The sequence below is a fragment of the Neolamprologus brichardi genome, chromosome 3, assembly GCF_056152115.1.
Source record: "Neolamprologus brichardi isolate AB-2024 chromosome 3, ASM5615211v1, whole genome shotgun sequence".
In the NCBI taxonomy this organism is placed as follows: domain Eukaryota; kingdom Metazoa; phylum Chordata; class Actinopteri; order Cichliformes; family Cichlidae; genus Neolamprologus; species Neolamprologus brichardi.
Genome location: NC_142106.1, coordinates 19,941,862 through 19,960,063, shown reverse-complemented (window position 1 = coordinate 19,960,063; position 18,202 = coordinate 19,941,862). Strand labels below are relative to the sequence as shown.

Here is an 18,202-nt window from a genome sequence, read left to right as displayed (position 1 = left end):
ACACTTAATGACAAAATATACTTGACTGTTGATTTGGTTTAGCATTAATAATCTTGGAGGTTAGACGACCTCTGGAAGATGGACTAGCTTTAGATGAAAACCGTTTTCGTGTCTCTCCTCTTCTGCTTCTTTTTAACAGCGGACGTCCTTCAGGATCTCTCTCCACCCAACCAACATGGAGTCTACTGCCTTTAGCAGATGCTGCTCTGCACTTAGTTTCCTTTGACTTTCATGATAAAAAGTGACCACTGCATGAGAACCATGAAATACTCTTCAGACTATTACACAAATTTCACTCTGGAATTCACAATGTTTAGTTTCATAAGTATTATATGTCTAAATGATATAAAACAGATATTCACTTTTTCTTGAGCCACAAGCATGTCTGCAAGAAAAATGTCATCTTCTGCTCTCCCTTTGTCTCACTGAGCAGCCATTTCAACTCTACTACATTAGGAAGATAAACAAAAAGACCAAACAATAGATGTGGGGCTGGCAAAGGCACTTCCATGCTCACAAACAATTAGAGTGTTTTTGACAGTGAGAGACAGTAAAGTGAAGATAATAATTACCTGAAATCAGCAAGACTTCCAGAAGAGCTTTGGAAAGAAAGACAAGAGAGAGAAAGTGTGTGTTTGTTAGTGTATAAGTGTTGGTGAAAGAGAAGTGCAGAGATAAGAATGGTTTGTGTTTGTATGAAGAAGGAACATGTGGCGGTAAAGGGGACAAAGTGCTGCTCGCAACAGGTGGAAAAAGAGGAAAAAACTTGTATTCTTATATAAAAAGCATGGTTATTTCTGTTGCGGCAGTGATTATAAATGCAAAAACAAAACAAAATGCAAGATTTTTTTTTGAGATATTTATTTTTTGCAGGAACACTGCTTTATATATGCTTTAATTAATGCAGCAGCCTCTGCTGTTCTGACAGTTACAAGTTTAGAATCTGGTCATGTGACTATAACCATGAGACATTTATGTCCAGAGTTCACTAATGTTGGACTTTTCATTTATTTATATAGAAGAAAGGGTTAACAAGTTTAAACGTTGAGGTGAGCAGTAAATAAAATGGTTAAACAAACTGCTCCTCTTCCTGGAGTGAAGCACAGCCTGATAACCCTCCCTCTTCTTCCTGCTCTTAAACACAGCACCTCCTCTCTGTCCACGTGTTTCCTCGTTCCCTCCCCTTCAGATCTGCACTTTGAAGATGGGTGTAACCAACATGTGGTGACGTGTAAGAGCTGACAGGCTCCATTCACTGCAGAAACATGTTGTTGAGATCAGAGCTCAGAGCAGTTTCAGTTTTAAGGAAGAGAAACTCACACAGTCACTGACACTGAGAGGAGAAATGGCGCAGAAAGGAGTTCAGCTGGACCGAGAAACCTTCTCTTGTTCCATCTGTTTGGATCTACTGAAGGATCCGGTGACTACAGCCTGTGGACACAGCTACTGCATGAACTGTATTAAACGTTTCTGGGATGAAGAGGACAGGAAGGGAATCCACAGCTGCCCTCAGTGCAGGAAGACTTTCATACCGAGGCCTGTCCTGGAGAAAAACACCATGTTAGCAGCTTTAGTGGAGCAGCTGAAGAAGACTGGACTCCAAGCTGCTCCAGCTGATCACTGCTATGCTGGACCTGAAGATGTGGCCTGTGATGTCTGCACTGGGAGGAAGCTGAAAGCCATCAAGTCCTGTTTATCTTGTCCAGCCTCTTACTGTGAGAAACACCTCCAACCTCACTATGATGTAGTTCAGTTTAAGAAACACAAGCTGGTGGCCCCCTCCAAGAAGCTCCAGGAGAACATCTGCTCTCGTCATGATGAGGTGATGAAGATTTTCTGTCGTACTGATCAGCAGAGTATCTGTTATCTCTGCACAATGGATGAACATAAAGGCCATGAAACAGTCCCAGCTGCAGCAGAAAGGACTGAGAAGCAGAAGGAGCTCGAGGTGAGACGACTAAACATCCAGCAGAGAATCCAGGAGCGAGAGAAAGATGTGAAGCTGCTTCAACAGGAGGTGGAGGCCATCAATGGCTCTGCTGATAAAGCAGTGGAGGACAGTGAGAAGATGTTCACTGAGCTGATCCGTCTCCTCCAGAAAAGAAGCTCTGATGTGAAGCAGCAGGTCAGATCCCAGCAGGAAACTGAAGTGAGTCGAGTCAAAGAGCTTCAGGAGAAGCTGGAGCAGGAGATCGCTGAGCTGAAGAGGAAAGACGGCGAGCTGGAGCAGCTCTCACACACAGAGGATCACAACCAGTTTCTACACAACTACCCCTCACTGTCAGCACTCAGTGAGTCTACACACTCATCCAGCATCAATATTCGTCCTCTGAGCTACTTTGAGGATGTGACAGCAGCTGTGTCAGAGACCAGAGATAAACTACAGGACATTCTGAGAGAGGAATGGACAAACATCTCACTGACAGTCACTGAAGAGGATGTTTTACTGTCACCAGCAGAGCCAAAGACCAGAGCTGGATTCTTAAAATATTCACATGAAATCACACTGGATCCAAACACAGCATACACACATCTGTTATTATCTGAGGGGAACAGAAAAGTAACATTTATGAACCAACAACAGTTTTATTCTGATCATCCAGACAGATTCAGTAAAATATGTCAGGTCCTGAGTAGAGAGAGTCTGACTGGACGCTGTTACTGGGAGGTGGAGTGGAGAGGGGGAATAGTTTTAGTAGCAGTCGCATACAAGAATATCAGCAGAGCAGGAAGCTCAGATAAATGTGAATTTGGATGGAATGACAAATCTTGGGCATTATATTGTTACACAAACAGTTATAAATTTTTTCACAACAAAGTCCAAACTGACCTCTCAGGTCCTCGGTCCTCCAGAGTAGGAGTGTACCTGGATCACAGAGCAGGTATTCTGTCTTTCTACAGCGTCTCTGAAACCATGACTCTCCTCCACAGAGTCCAGACCACATTCACTCAGCCGCTCTATGCTGGACTTTATCTTTGGTTAGATGGAGCCACTGCAGAGTTGATTAAAGTCAAACAGAGAAGACAGGTTCATGTTGATCCCTGAACATTATATGTACTTGTGTAGTTTCTAAATGAGGCTTTACATTTTAGAAGCTGAGAAGTTCAGTGGTCCATTGATGTGTGAAAATAATATTGCACTGATTCAAACTGTACTTACATTTATATACCTTACATCAATATAAATCTGAATTTGTTCTTATGGCTGATAATCATGTGAGTTTAAATGATACTACTCTTCATATTCAGCATGTTTGAAATCTGTCATCAGTCTGGTTAGTGGTTTTATTCTGTAGTTGCTGTAGTGGGTTGTCAAATGCAACAATATATTGGAGCTGCAGTGATTCATTAGTTAGTCAATGATTAGAGAATTGATTGTTTTATCATTATTTTAGTCACATTTAAAGCTGGTTCCAGTTTCTGAAATGTGAAGATTGTTGATTTTCTTGATCATATATGACTGTAAACTTAATGTCTTTGAGGTTTGAACTTTTAAAATGTAACAAAAAATTAAATCCTTGAGCTTTTTGATATCATATTATCATTATTATTATTATTATTATTATTATTGTATCTACAGTGATGACATTTAATGTCTTTTTGAGATGAAAAGCTTGATCACACTCAGTTATTTATACATTTAAATATAAAAAACCAAATCAGTGTTCCCCAACCCCCGGGCCCCAGACTGGTACCAGGCAGCAAGAGAAGAAAACATTTTTTGTACCGATACTGGTTTTATTTTGTTGTATTTATCCACAACACCTTAATAGCCGGTCGGTGACACACAAAAGGTTGGGGACTGTTGAACTAAATGATACAGGCCTGTATATTGTGGAGGATAGACATGTTTCATTGCCCTGAGCTGTGTCTGGCAGGCAGAGCGTCTCCACAAATCTGATGCTTCTGATTTGGAGAAAATGAGCTGAGGGAGACACCTGGTGGACAAACACAGACATGACAGGAAGAAAGACTAAAGTGCAGAGTGGAGACAAACAGCTGGAAATACTTGTTGGAAAGGATTGTCATGCTTCAGACAAACACACAGCACACACTCTAACAGTCCTTTATTTGCACTGAAGGAGACACGTGAAGAAACCAAATCACACAATAATGAAGTGAACACATTTATAGTCAGTGTTCAAGATGATGGATAGAAATGAAAATCATGGAGCATTTATGCATTTTTAAGTCTGTCTTACAGCAGAAGCAGCATTTACATGAACTCACTGGCCTTTTTCCACTGAACACTCTCTTCTTCATCACTTCATCTTCCTCTTCTGACTGATGCTGAGCTCCAACCCTTTTCACCTCCTGGAGATTCATATTCACTGAAATTTTACTCATGACTCAGAAACTGTTCAGTTATTCTTCATTTATTAGTCTATTTATCAGGAACCTCTGTTGATTTTACATGTAAAGGATTTTCCTTCTATCACTGAACCTTTTAAGGGTTTTCTCATCATAGTTTTGGGGAGTTTTTAATTAGATTTACAGTTTCAGAATAACTTTGTGATGTCAGATTAGAAAGTCTGTGTCCAACCCTGGTGTTTGATCAGATGTTTGATCCCTGCAGGGTTGCATTTTTTATATGAATGTTGAATTTGTTGTTTTGGAACTGAGTTAGATTTTTATTGATGGATGATTCGTTGTAAAAAGTTAAACAGTTTATTTCTTTGTTATCAACCAGCAAGAAGACTTTTTCCCAGAAATAGAGTTTTGATTAGTGGAACTGACAAACAGTTTGAGGCTGATTTGGCTGATATGGGTGAATATTGTGCAGATAATGATAATGTGAGACACTTACTGACATGTACAGATGGATTTTCTAAGTATGCATGCAGGTGTCTTCAAACTAATACAGGAGCATCTGTTGCATCTGCTTTTAAGGATGAGTGAGGGACGTGTACCTGTTAAACTTCCAACAGATGAAGGCGAGGAGTTTAATAATAAACATTTCCATCAACTGATGGTTCAGTTCAGTTTTTCAAGGCCCTATTGCTAATCACCACACTGTGTTTATGTGCTAAAAGAGAAATCATTTCCTGCATTGAGACTAAACGGATTCTGAAGCACAATTACTTTAACTCAGAGGGTATAGCAACTGTTGCAGTTTGTCTTGAAACAACTGTAATCTCCACATTTGGACTTTTGTCTCAATTGAATTACGATTTTAATCTCAAAATTGAAACTTTATTTTCAATGTTATCTATAATAGTTTTTCTTAATGTGGCCGTAATACTCATTCGTACAGCAACATTGCCAGCAAACTGAAATTGGAAAAAAAGATGTAAGCAAAAAAACCACAAAGATGTAGGTTTCAAAACTTAGTTAATAATAGAAAAAAAATATTTGCACATTTACGGTTTCAATTCACCTTTTTTTCAGTTTCATTTTTTCCCCTTTCGATACATTTTCGTGTTTATGCTATAAAGTATTTGCTTCTTTCACACATCTCTGTTCTTAAATCAGTGGTCATCTCACAAACCCCATCAGCAACCGTATTTCTACTCAAGCTCACATTTACCGTTAAAGTTAACCCTAACACTAGCTCTTCTACTTTCTGTATGAGAACTGTGACTACATGGAAGGAGGTAACACAGACGATCCGACAAAGAAAGAAGGCACACAGACTAAATACACACAAAGGAGATTAGGGAAAGTGGAAACACATGAGGAAACAGCTGACACAAGTTAGCATAATGACACCACAGGAAAAGGGAAACTAGAACATGCACACGCACAGCAAGCTTGTCAACATAGGAAACACGGACCAACAAGGGAGACTTAAACACAAGCATACTGAAAGTAAAAGACAGACCGTATAATACTGTGAACAAGAACAGACACAAGGGCATAGAAGAAAATCTAAACCATAATGAAACTCAGCTAAAACCTAAATGATGATCAACACCAGAACTTAACATATGTTCATTATCATGGGAGAGAAGAAAAAACTATAAAAACAAATCAAAAAGATGGGTCACAGACCCAGACACAGAACAGAAACTTGACCTGATTGACACTCTGAATTATTGAATCTATAGATTTTGTCTTATTAGCGCTTCATTTTGCCGGGCCATGAATAACAATAATAATGAATCTATATAAAAATCTTGCAGGCATATAAATGTATGCTGGGCTGGATGTGGCCCACGGGCCTCGAGTTTGACACGTATCCTCTAGATACTGAACAACTACAGAAAACTACATTTCTCCTGTGGCCTGCAGTTTCTGCATCTCACTGTCTGAAATACACAACGTAAACATCACTTTAATACTTTTTGCCTTGTTGTCGGGCCTCCTGAGCCAGTCTCTTTGTAAGATGAGGATGGAGAAGGGATCAGGTGGGGGTCATATTATGGCGCTGCTGGAAGATAGGAGGCCCACCTTTAAACTGTCTGTTTGGACTGCTTTTCAATTATTTTGTCAGTAGGTATGAAAGAGAGCCAGATTATTCAGAACTGATTTACACGAGGCAAGCCATGAATTAAAACCCTGTTTTCCTATAAGCCTTACTTTGCACTGAACATATCACTTTAATTCCTTTCAACTACTCACTCTTCTAATTGTTTAATTTATGGTTGAACATTTGAATTTATCAGAGAAAGCTTACGTCATCTTACCTAATAACTGATGAGCACTGTTTGACTGGGACACAATGGGCACCTCTGCAGTCGACTCTGAATCTATATAGAAATGATCTCGCGGGCCGGATATAAATATACGTTGGGCCGGATGTGGCCCGCAGGCCTCGAGTTTGACACATATGATGTAGATTGATGGGTTTGTAAACAAGATAATGAAAGATTATATTAGGTAAACCTGTACAACTACTCACCAATGCAAATATTTAATTAGCCAATCACATAGCAGTAGCTTCACGCATGGACGTAGATATGGAAAAGACGTTTAACAGGTTTGGTTGTTGGTATTACACAGGCTGGTCTGAGTATTTCAGAAACTACTGGGATTTTTAAACACAGCCATCTGTAGGGGTTTACAGAGAAGGTTTTAGACTTGACAAATATTCAGAGAACAGCAGTAACGCCTGAAAGCACAATTCTTATTACAGTGTTTAAAGAAATCAAAGATACTTGTAAAAGTTTTTTTTTTTTTAACTCTAATAACACATTCAAGATGAACACGTTGGCAGTGATGTTACAACAGAGACGTTTTCCTCTACACAAATCACTACAGTTACTTTAGCTTCAGCGTTCTGTTACATCACTACAGAAAACCTAGACGCAAAAACACATTTGTGCTTGTTTCTTGAACTCTAAGAACTATAAAAATGGATGATTTTGAGATTGATGATCGTCTCGATTGTTTTAGTTTCTCCATTTTAAATTTAATACAAGACCAGAATTAATGAGAGGTGCAGACACAAAGACGTTCTGCTCAAGATTAGATACAAAAGGCAGCTGTAAGAATTGGAAATGTGTAGATAGTTTCAAATGTGCTTGGTGTTAAAGTGAATGTTTCCAGACATTCATCCACTTGAAGCAAGATATTTCAGTCTATTTCAATTAAAACATTGTCTTCTGGCAGGAAAAAGTGCAATACAGTCTTTGAATGAAGTGCGCAGAGTGACTGAGGAACAATGCTTTATTAATTACTAGGAAAACATTACATACATAAATAAAGACAGATAAACATAAAAATGTCCTCATATGAAAACACAACTTAAATTTTCCAAGAAAGTCAGAAAGTGTCTGTTTTTAATCATAGTTATAAATATCTCCTTGTTTAAACTGATCATGTTTTTTAAAAAAGACACCACCGCTCTCAAAGATTAGTTATGTCAGGCTTTATAAAAACACAATTAGTTTTGTAGTAATATTATTGTTTCTATATAAGTCCAGCCTGGATTAAAGAGATTCTGCAGCACGGTTCGTGCGGTTAAAGGTGCTTGTGAATCGAACAGGCATTCAGTCACATGACCTTTAAAAACTGCAGAATTTTCAGGATACTCCAAAGATGTACATCTTTATAGCTGCAGATATTTCTCTTTCAAAAAAGAAAAAAAGTACCACAGGAATAAATCAAAGGGAGTATAAATAAAATGAAATTAGATTTTATTCACTCTGTTTGCCTCTTTTAGCTCCCCTCTTTTCAATTCAGTGTTTAAATTTGCAGTTTGTATGTTGGTTGTAATAGTTTCTTTCATACAATACGGCGTACCCCTTACTCTCATAGTAGGAGCCTTTAGTCTGTGGATTAACGGACAGACTGACTCAAGTGTCTGTAGGCCTAATAGGAGAGATCAAGTCATGGCTACGGCCACCAAATTATTCAGAACTGCTAGTGTTAGTGTGGTTTTGACTGAAAGCTTGTTAGCAATCACGTCACAGGCTGTAGTCATTTCCCGACTCATCCAGAGATCTCAGAGCTTCACTCTGACCAAAACAAAAAGGTCTGTGATTTCTGATAAGCCATCGGCTTTCCTGAGGTCGTGAGGAGAGGTCATTATTGTCATTAATCTTGGAATGTACTCTCAATTAATAGATTTAGAAAGAATAAAAATACACCTTGAAAACAAGTTGTTTTTCCCCTCTGTGGTTGTTTAAAGTACATTACAAGGACAATATAGTACAAAGAAAACGTAGTGAACTTTTCAGCTCTGATGCACTTAAACCTTATAATAACAAACAAACAAGGTAACCAACAAGATTTAAATCCATACGAGACAATCTCATTGTATCTTCCTTTGTTACTCAATTTAAACTTGAACATTTTAAAAGGTATCTACATTTCATAATGGAGTGTATCTCCTGACTTTCCTGAAGGAGGAATGATTAGGAAAAAATCCTCAAAACAAAACAACCAAGAGCTTATCTCCAGCGCGGCCTTGTGGGCAAGACCGAGTCCTGAGAACGAGCGGACTTGTCACTGTCACTGTCATTTCGTCTGTGGCCTTTAGGGGGAGCCAGCAAGTCGTGGCGCAATGTACGAGGAGATGATTTGACGCTCTGAGACTTCCTCTGTGAGGAGGGGGAGAGTTTTTGGACATCTGAGGATCTTGCTGACGCATGGACTCTTAGTGATCTTGATCGCGTAATAGGCAAGGAGGTGCTGGATGGGGTAACAGAGGAGGAGGTCTTGGAAGAAGGTTTGGGGGAGGGGTCTGACCCAATGTTGGGGGAGTGGGAAGCAGCAGGAACAGCAAGGTTGGTGTGAGTACGTCTGAAAGAAGAAGAGGCTGTGCTCCGTGCAAAACCCGGAGACACAGATGATTAGGAGCTAGTGGCTTTGCGCAAAGGAGTGGCAGGAGCACTGACGCTGCCTCCTCCTCCACTTCTTCCACCCTGAGAGAGTGCCCGCAGTGTGGAGCGACAGATCTTCTCCTCCTGCTGGGCTTTAGGTTTCATTAAGGGCTTTTGGCTGGACATCTTTCCTTGAAAGTCCTTGTTCTGTTCTCGGGCAGATGGCTGACTACCTGAACATTCTGGTTCTTTGAGTCCTTTGGATCCAAGGTCTTGGGGATCCCAGATTGTCGGGATGAAGGAGCATTTGCAGGCCTCGCTACTCGTCGAGGGGAAGCACTGCTTCGTTTTGAGGGAGTCAGACTGGTGGGCACTGTGGCGGTCACTCCATCACTGTCCCTGTTGGTGGACACTTCTGCTTCTTCCTCTTCCTCCAGTTCTTTATCTTTCTCAGAAGCATCTGCTGTGAGAGCAGGCACTACATTAGGTGTTGGAGATTCTTTCGGGCGCAACACGGAAGAAGAAACAAGCAGTGATGTGTCATCACAGCGGGGGACAGGCACTGGTTGGCTGCTGATGGGTACAGGCACTGGTTTTTCATTGGCCGGTTGAGGTTCTGAAGGCATGTCATTGGCTAAAGCAGAGGAAGTTTGTTTGTTTCCTCCTTGGTTATCACCCTTATGCTGATCTTTTTCAGTTTCTGCATAGGTGCTTTGTGTGTCACTTGTAGCCTCGCACACACCCGTCACACACCATACAACCACCTTATCCTCTTGCCCCTCATCGCCCTCTCTTGGTGTTGAAGAAGAGCTGAGCTCACCGACTTGCTCATCAGATTGTTTTGGATTTACAATCAGTTGGCCATTATTATGCACCTTATCAACTTGCAATTCATCCCCTTTCTCTTTTTCCAAATCTGTGATTGTCACATCATCTTGATGAAGACCAACATGTCTGTTTTCGTTATGACTTGTGAGGGTGTCGCCACTGCCAAACACTTTTAGCTCAGGAACCAACGTGCATTTCTCTAAAACCACCACCATGTTTCCTGTAGCAGTGCTGCTCTGTTGAAACCTCTTATCAGTGCAGTCAGTCCGCTGAGTTAAAACCAGTTCAACATCTTTTGGTTTGCTTGTTGTAAGTGTTGCATGGCTGCTTAAACCCATGCCAGGTTGATCACTGCTGCTTTTGTTGTTGTGTTCAGATTGCTGGTTTGAGTCAGAGGTAGGTTTGACTGCAAGTTCATTTGCACGATTAGTGGCATTTGCACAAGTCTGGGTAGCATTTTGGCTGAGGTAAGTGGCAGTTGCATGGGTTTTGTTTTTTGGACTCCTTTTGGAAGGTGATGAGGAGTTTTGTGGTGCCGTCTGGGTGGACACTGGGAATCCTGGACTTGAGGGAGATGGAAAACTGCTCCCTTTGCCTCTTTGCTGAATGTTTTTGCGATCAGTCGCCTTTTCCAGGAAAGTGCTTAGTTCCTGCTCAGCAGCAATAGATGGTGAGCAGGATGGAGACTTCCGGGAACGACGTAAGCTCCCAGCACGTCCCAGAGGACTGTGGGAGTTGTTCACTGGTGAGCGAGGGTGGGACCTAGGGGTCAGGAGTTCCATCAACAGTCCGGCCTCGTCATGCCGCGACAAAGCAGTGGACATGTCAAGCTCACTGTGGCAGCGCAGCCCAAAGACTCCATCCACCTATAACGGGAACAGAGAGTCGAGTCATTAGACATCTTTGATTGACTTTGTTTTACAGTGTCTGCGTACGACATCCTACTTTTTCTCTTCCAGCCCAGGAGTGCCTCTTCTTCTCCTCCAGCTCTTGTATCCGCTGACGACAAGCCGCCTCCTTCGCCTCCCTCTCCATGTTCTCCTTCAAAAAGAGAAAGAAGTTATTTTCCTGATGCGTGTGACTCTTCTGGTCCTCCATAGCCTACAGATATTATGCATGTTGATGCATCAGATCCTGATGCAAAAATCAAAGCAAACAAAACAAAAAATAAAACAAACTGTGAACCATTGGGCCTTAAATACAACTTCTCCTCTTATGCCTGATTTATGGTCTGGTGTTTGTGTCTCTGTCAACAGCTCATCGTGTGAGAGGGGTTTGGGAATTCAAACTACTCAGAGGCAATAGAGACACACTTGAGCCAAAAAGCCAACAATGGTGACATTGTTGGCAATCACACAAAACGGAAGGTTTAGAAAATAATATGTTACACTGTAAATCAGAAGCGTTATGAAATATGGGATGAAGACTAATGTATCAGTTGAAGTATACCAACAGTTTTAACCACATCTACTGGATCTTGTGTGGATTGTTGTACAGCTCGTGTAATGGATTTGCATTCATAGTTGTACCTTGACAGCATTTGTGAACCTGGAGCAGAAGGTGTGGAAGATGCTGAAACAGTCGTCCAGCCTGAAAGTGTCTCTGTCCTCGCAGAAAAAGTCGATCAGCTCGCTGCCTTCCCTCTTTAGCTGTTGCCGACTGCCGCGGAGTGAGCAGAGAGATGATGTGGCATGCTGAGACAAACATAAAAACACAAACGTGAATAGGCACGAAATTACTTTTTAAATTACACACTTATTTAAAGATTATATAAAACTAAAATACTGCCATGTGTGTTACCTGCAGAAAGCTGTCCAGTTGCTGCAGCAGCTCTGTGTCTCTCTGGATGCTCTCCTCCACTGAGTGTGTGCGAGATGTCAGCAAATGCAGCTCAGCATCTAATGTTTCCAATGAGATCCTACCAAAGGAAGGAAAACACAAATCCATTTAGCCTCATTTCTGCTCTGGTTTCATTCATTTTGTGTCTGGTGTAATTTAAGTATCAAATGAAGGACTGAAAAGAAACCAGCAGGGGGCGGTGTTCACTCAGATTCTGTAGCGATGTAATAAGATGATGGAAAGAAGGAGTATAATAAATAAATCCCCACCAAACAGGTTGATGGAGAAATGTAGTGGTGTATATGGACAACTGTAGTATTTAATATGTGAATAATATGAAGTGATGTCTGACCTGGCTGCAGCCTGGATGTGACTCAGCTTGAGAGGAAACTCCAAGAGCTTCTCATCTTTTTTATGGGCTTCCTAAAGAAAAACAAAACATTTGTTTTTTGTTTTTGAGCTCCCAGAGGTTTAACATTTAGGTTTTAGAGACATTAAACTCAACATTCATACAACTCTCACACATCACTCTGTTTAATGAGCTAAACTAACTGACATGGATAGAATCAACCCATAAATTTAATGAAGAAATGGAAACCATCTGCAACATCAAAAAATAACCACAACAACATGTGAAATGGTGCAAAGGGGCAAAAAATATCAAAGATGCTCCATCCATCCAATCATGAGACCCCCTCTCTCCAGCTACCTCCTCTTGCTCATTTTGGTGGTACAGAGGTGCTCTCAATCCACATAAAGAGACCCATTCTCTGCCCCAGGGTCCCCTTCTGGTAGACATTGCATGAAATCACCTTAAAGACATAATCTCACCAGCATATTTAGGCCTTCTACCAGTAGGACTTACCTGGAGCTCTATTCTGAGCCCCTCCTGAACTACTGAGCATCTCACTCTCTGAAGCTGAACCAACAACTTGTCAGAATAAACTAATTTTGTTGTATCTCCAATTTTATTCTGAGGGTTCGAATTTATATCGACTAGTTACTCAACATCTTCCCCTTCAGCTTCAGGTCTGCTAATTTTCATTGTAACCACTTCACACTGTGCTTCAAACTCCTACTGTCTCAAGAGCTAATTTCATTAATAGATTAATCAAAAAAAGGATTGTATCATCTGCAAAAAGGAGAGACGTGTTTCTGAGACCACCAGATCTGAAAGAGTCTGTACAAAACCAGCAGTGGCGGAGTCCACCACTCTCCAGGAATAAGTATGAGTTATTGACTGTAATGTGAACCAAGCTCTGGTTGCAGTTGTCCAGGTACCAAGTAGCCTGTAACAATGGCAAACACCCAAAGCAACACCAGGATGACAACCACATCATAGCATAGATCTTCCCTGGAAACTCTAAAGGTGTGATTCCCCATAAAAATACATCCTGTGGTCTTCCTTCCTAAAAAAAGAGGGACCACATCTCCAGCCTACCCATCCAGAAGTAGTGTCCCTGACCTCCTGCCAATGAGTGCCAACCAGCACAGCCGACTACATCCAGAACCTTGAGCAAATTCAGATGAATCTCATTCACCAATGGTGCCTGACAACCAAAGAGCATTTTAACTGTTTTTGTGTCTTCAGCCACACTGGCGTATGTGCAAAAATGAAATGAACAAAGACGTTACTCACCAGAGCGACAAAGTGCAGCAGGTTCATGCCTGGTTTGTTAGCTTTGGTGTCAGCCAGAGACAGGAGGGACGACAGCTTGAAGCCTACTGCGTTTCCTGCATAACCTCCCTGCAACGCACATAGAACAGAAATTAAACTCATAGTGGTGAACATTCAAACACTTGAACAACAGAATCTGAAGCTATAAAACTACATTTCCCACAAAGCAGTTGGTCTCCATAGTCAACCTGATACGAGAGAGAAGAGACAGCGAGTCTCCAGTTTGACTGTACACCTAACATGTATCGCCCAATTATCAGCTCTTTCTGTTAAACATTTATCAATTAAATGAACATAAATACATTTTTTCTGCAATCATTGTGTCATGACAGTCAAATGAGCTCATGCATTCAGACCCTGAGATTTTAAATGACAGCTTATTTACATAATCTTAGTATCTGACACTAAAATACAACTTCTGCTCAAACTAGCAATCTAAACCGTGAGAAATAAAAGCAGTACTTCAACAGCAGAGTGACTGGCTGTGATAAAAACTGCAGATCAACCTCCGAACAATTTAACACAGACAAACATTTTTAAATGTGCTTCGAAAAATGACCACAAGCCATCTGCTTGAAACCACTCCTCCTCTTGAAACAAGTCAAGGACCTGAAGATGTGGCCTGTGATGTCTGCACTGGGAGGAAACTGAAAGCCATCAAGTCCTGTTTATCTTGTCTGGCCTCTTACTGTGAGAAACACCTCCAACCTCACTATGATGCAGCTCCATTAAAGAAACACAAGCTGGTGGCCCCCTCCAAGAAGCTCCAGGAGAACATCTGCTCTCGTCATGATGAGGTGATGAAGATTTTCTGTCGTACTGATCAGCAGAGTATCTGTTATCTCTGCTTGATGGATGAACATAAAGGCCATGAAACAGTCCCAGCTGCAGCAGAAAGGACTGAGAAGCAGAAGGAGCTCGAGGTGAGACGACTAAACATCCAGCAGATAATCCAGGAGCAAGAGAAAGATGTGAAGCTGCTTCAACAGGAGGTGGAGGCCATCAATCTCCTCTTCTGCTTCTTTTTAACAGCGGACGTCCTTCAGGATCTCTCTCCACCCAACCAACATGGAGTCTACTGCCTTTAGCAGATGCTGCTCTGCACTTAGTTTCCTTTGACTTTCATGATAAAAAGTGACCACTGCATGAGAACCATGAAATACTCTTCAGACTATTACACAAATTTCACTCTGGGATTCACAATGTTTAGTTTCATAAGTATTATATGTCTAAATTATATGAAAACAGACATTCACTTTTTCTTGAGCCACAAGCATGTCTGCAAGAAAAATGTCATCTTCTGCTCTCCCTTTGTCTCACTGAGCAGCCATTTCAACTCTACTACATTAGGAAGATAAACAAAAAGACCAAACAATAGATGTGGGGCTGGCAAAGGCACTTCCATGCTCACAAACAATTAGAGTGTTTTTGACAGTGAGAGACAGTAAAGTGAAGATAATAATTACCTGAAATCAGCAAGACTTCCAGAAGAGCTTTGGAAAGAAAGACAAGAGAGAGAAAGTGTGTGTTTGTTAGTGTATAAGTGTTGGTGAAAGAGAAGTGCAGAGATAAGAATGGTTTGTGTTTGTATGAAGAAGGAACATGTGGCGGTAAAGGGGACAAAGTGCTGCTCGCAACAGGTGGAAAAAGAGGAAAAAACTTGTATTCTTATATAAAAAGCATGGTTAATTCTGTTGCGGCAGTGATTATAAATGCAAAAACAAAACAAAATGCAAGATTTTTTTTTGAGATATTTATTTTTTGCAGGAACACTGCTTTATATATGCTTTAATTAATGCAGCAGCCTCTGCTGTTCTGACAGTTACAAGTTTAGAATCTGGTCATGTGACTATAACCATGAGACATTTATGTCCAGAGTTCACTAATGTTGGACTTTTCATTTATTTATATAGAAGAAAGGGTTAACAAGTTTAAACGTTGAGGTGAGCAGTAAATAAAATGGTTAAACAAACTGCTCCTCTTCCTGGAGTGAAGCACAGCCTGATAACCCTCCCTCTTCTTCCTGCTCTTAAACACAGCACCTCCTCTCTGTCCACGTGTTTCCTCGTTCCCTCCCCTTCAGATCTGCACTTTGAAGATGGGTGTAACCAACATGTGGTGACGTGTAAGAGCTGACAGGCTCCATTCACTGCAGAAACATGTTGTTGAGATCAGAGCTCAGACTAGTTTCAGTTTTAAGGAAGAGAAACTCACACAGTCACTGACACTGAGAGGAGAAATGGCGCAGAAAGGAGTTCAGCTGGACCGAGAAACCTTTTCTTGTTCAATCTGTTTGGATCTACTGAAGGATCCGGTGACTATTCCCTGTGGACACAGCTACTGCAGGAACTGTATTAAAAGTTTCTGGGATGAAGAGGACAGGAAGGGAATCCACAGCTGCCCTCAGTGCAGGAAGACTTTCACACCGAGGCCTGTCCTGGAGAAAAACACCATGTTAGCAGCTTTAGTGGAGCAGCTGAAGAAGACTGGACTCCAAGCTGCTCCAGCTGATCACTGCTATGCTGGACCTGAAGATGTGGCATGTGATGTCTGCACTGGGAGGAAGCTGAAAGCCATCAAGTCCTGTTTAGTCTGTCTGGCCTCTTACTGTGAGAAACACCTCCAACCTCACTATGATGCAGCTCCATTAAAGAAACACAAGCTGGTGGCCCCCTCCAAGAAGCTCCAGGAGAACATCTGCTCTCGTCACGATGAGGTGATAAAGATTTTCTGTCGTACTGATCAGCAGAGTATCTGTTATCTCTGCACAATGGATGAACATAAAGGCCATGAAACAGTCCCAGCTGCAGCAGAAAGGACTGAGAAGCAGAAGGAGCTCGAGGTGAGACGACTAAACATCCAGCAGAGAATCCAGGAGCGAGAGAAAGATGTGAAGCTGCTTCAACAGGAGGTGGAGGCCATCAATGGCTCTGCTGATAAAGCAGTGGAGGACAGTGAGAAGATGTTCACTGAGCTGATCCGTCTCCTCCAGAAAAGAAGCTCTGATGTGAAGCAGCAGGTCAGATCCCAGCAGGAAACTGAAGTGAGTCGAGTCAAAGAGCTTCAGGAGAAGCTGGAGCAGGAGATCGCTGAGCTGAAGAGGAAAGACGGCGAGCTGGAGCAGCTCTCACACACAGAGGATCACAACCAGTTTCTACACAACTACCCCTCACTGTCAGCACTCAGTGAGTCTACACACTCATCCAGCATCAATATTCGTCCTCTGAGCTACTTTGAGGATGTGACAGCAGCTGTGTCAGAGACCAGAGATAAACTACAGGACATTCTGAGAGAGGAATGGACAAACATCTCACTGACAGTCACTGAAGTGGATGTTTTACTGTCACCAGCAGAGCCAAAGACCAGAGCTGGATTCTTAAAATATTCACATGAAATCACACTGGATCCAAACACAGCAAACAGACATCTGTTATTATCTGAAGGGGACAGAAAAGTAACAAAAATGAAACAACAACAGTCTTATTCTGATCATCCAGACAGATTCACTGGAGGTTATCAGGTGTTGAGTAGAGAGAGTCTGACTGGACGCTGTTACTGGGAGGTGGAGTGGAGAGGGGGAATAGTTTTAGTAGCAGTCGCATACAAGAATATCAGCAGAGCAGGGTGGGGCAATGAATGTGTATTTGGATATAATGAGAAATCTTGGGCATTATATTGTGACACAAACAGTTATATATTTCTGCAAAACGATGTCCGAACTGTCCTCTCAGGTCCTCGGTCCTCCAGAGTAGGAGTGTACCTGGATCACAGAGCAGGTATTCTGTCTTTCTACAGCGTCTCTGAAACCATGACTCTCCTCCACAGAGTCCAGACCACATTCACTCAGCCGCTCTATGCTGGACTTTATCTTTATGGAGATGGAGCCACTGCAGAGTTGATTAAAGTCAAATAGAGAAGACAGGTTCATGTTGATCCCTGACCATTATATGTACTTGTGTGGTTTCTAAATGAGGCTTTACATTTTAGAAGCTGAGAAGTTCAGTGGTCCATTGATGTGTGAAAATAATATTGCACTGATTCAAACTGTACTTACATTTATATACCTTACATCAATATAAATCTGAATTTGTTCTTATGGCTGATAATCATGTGAGTTTAAATGATACTACTCTTCATATTCAGCATGTTTGAAATCTGTCATCAGTCTGGTTAGTGGTTTTATTCTGTAGTTGCTGTAGTGGGTTGTCAAATGCAACAATATATTGGAGCTGCAGTGATTCATCAGTTAGTCAATGATTAGAGAATTGATTGTTTTATCATTATTTTAGTCACATTTAAAGCTGGTTCCAGTTTCTGAAATGTGAAGATAGTTGATTTTCTTGATCATATATGACTGTAAACTTAATGTCTTTGAGGTTTGAACTTTTAAAATGCAACAAAAAATTAATCCTTGAGCTTTTTGATATCATATTATCATTATTATTATTTTTATTGTATCTACAGTGATGACATTTAATGTCTTTTTGAGATGAAAAGCTTGATCACACTCAGTTATTTATACATTTAAATATAAAAAAACAAATCAGTGTTCCCCAACCCCCGGGCCCCAGACTGGTACCAGGCAGCAAGAGAAGAAAACATTTTTGTACCGATACTGGTTTTATTTTGTTGTATTTATCCACAACACCTT

General features: G+C 41.2%; 2 protein-coding genes and 1 pseudogene across 9 annotated transcripts; 2 read left to right on the top strand and 1 right to left on the bottom strand.

Annotated features, from left to right (window-relative positions):
* Positions 1-1,330: 1,330 nt before the first annotated feature.
* Positions 1,331-3,046, top strand: LOC148103795 (E3 ubiquitin/ISG15 ligase TRIM25-like). 4 transcript variants are annotated; one of them, XM_087833589.1, is made up of 2 exons: positions 1,346-1,380; positions 1,516-3,046. In XM_087833589.1, the coding sequence occupies exons 1-2, from the start codon at positions 1,346-1,348 to the stop codon at positions 3,044-3,046; spliced, it is 1,566 nt and encodes a 521-aa protein (XP_087689715.1). The 4 variants fall into 4 exon arrangements, with proteins under 4 accessions (XP_087689706.1, XP_087689715.1, XP_087689711.1 ...); XM_087833585.1 differs by having other exon boundaries at positions 1,346-1,659; positions 1,777-3,046; XM_087833593.1 differs by having other exon boundaries at positions 1,346-2,149; positions 2,854-2,987.
* A 4,544-nt stretch (positions 3,047-7,590) lies between these two features.
* LOC148103794 (uncharacterized) lies at positions 7,591-13,657 on the bottom strand (annotated as a pseudogene). The gene is made up of 7 exons (XR_015718535.1): positions 13,513-13,657; positions 12,226-12,296; positions 11,835-11,952; positions 11,564-11,728; positions 10,980-11,075; positions 9,618-10,900; positions 7,591-9,579 (listed from the first exon to the last, which is right to left on the bottom strand). The product of XR_015718535.1 is annotated as an uncharacterized LOC148103794 (transcript).
* Positions 13,658-15,790: 2,133 nt separating this feature from the next.
* On the top strand, positions 15,791-17,477 carry LOC148103793 (tripartite motif-containing protein 16-like). Of its 4 annotated transcripts, XM_087833678.1 has the most exons (3): positions 15,791-16,532; positions 16,659-16,725; positions 16,843-17,477. In XM_087833678.1, the coding sequence occupies exons 1-3, from the start codon at positions 15,791-15,793 to the stop codon at positions 17,462-17,464; spliced, it is 1,431 nt and encodes a 476-aa protein (XP_087689804.1). In that variant the 3' UTR covers positions 17,465-17,477. The 4 variants fall into 4 exon arrangements, with proteins under 4 accessions (XP_087689804.1, XP_087689798.1, XP_087689794.1 ...); XM_087833672.1 differs by having other exon boundaries at positions 15,791-15,825; positions 15,961-17,477; XM_087833668.1 differs by having other exon boundaries at positions 15,791-16,262; positions 16,335-17,477.
* Positions 17,478-18,202: the final 725 nt, after the last annotated feature.

What these genes read in the sequence shown, in the direction of transcription:
- LOC148103795 (XM_087833580.1), top strand. Translation starts at nt 1,346, where the DNA reads ATGGCGCAGAAAGGAGTTCAGCTGGACCGAGAAACCTTCTCTTGTTCC.
- LOC148103793 (XM_087833661.1), top strand. Translation starts at nt 15,791, where the DNA reads ATGGCGCAGAAAGGAGTTCAGCTGGACCGAGAAACCTTTTCTTGTTCA. An exon ending in GTGGAGGACAGTGAGAAGAT is followed by an intron (nt 16,516 to 16,548) that starts GTTCACTGAGCT and finishes CCTCCAGAAAAG; the next exon opens with AAGCTCTGATGTGAAGCAGC.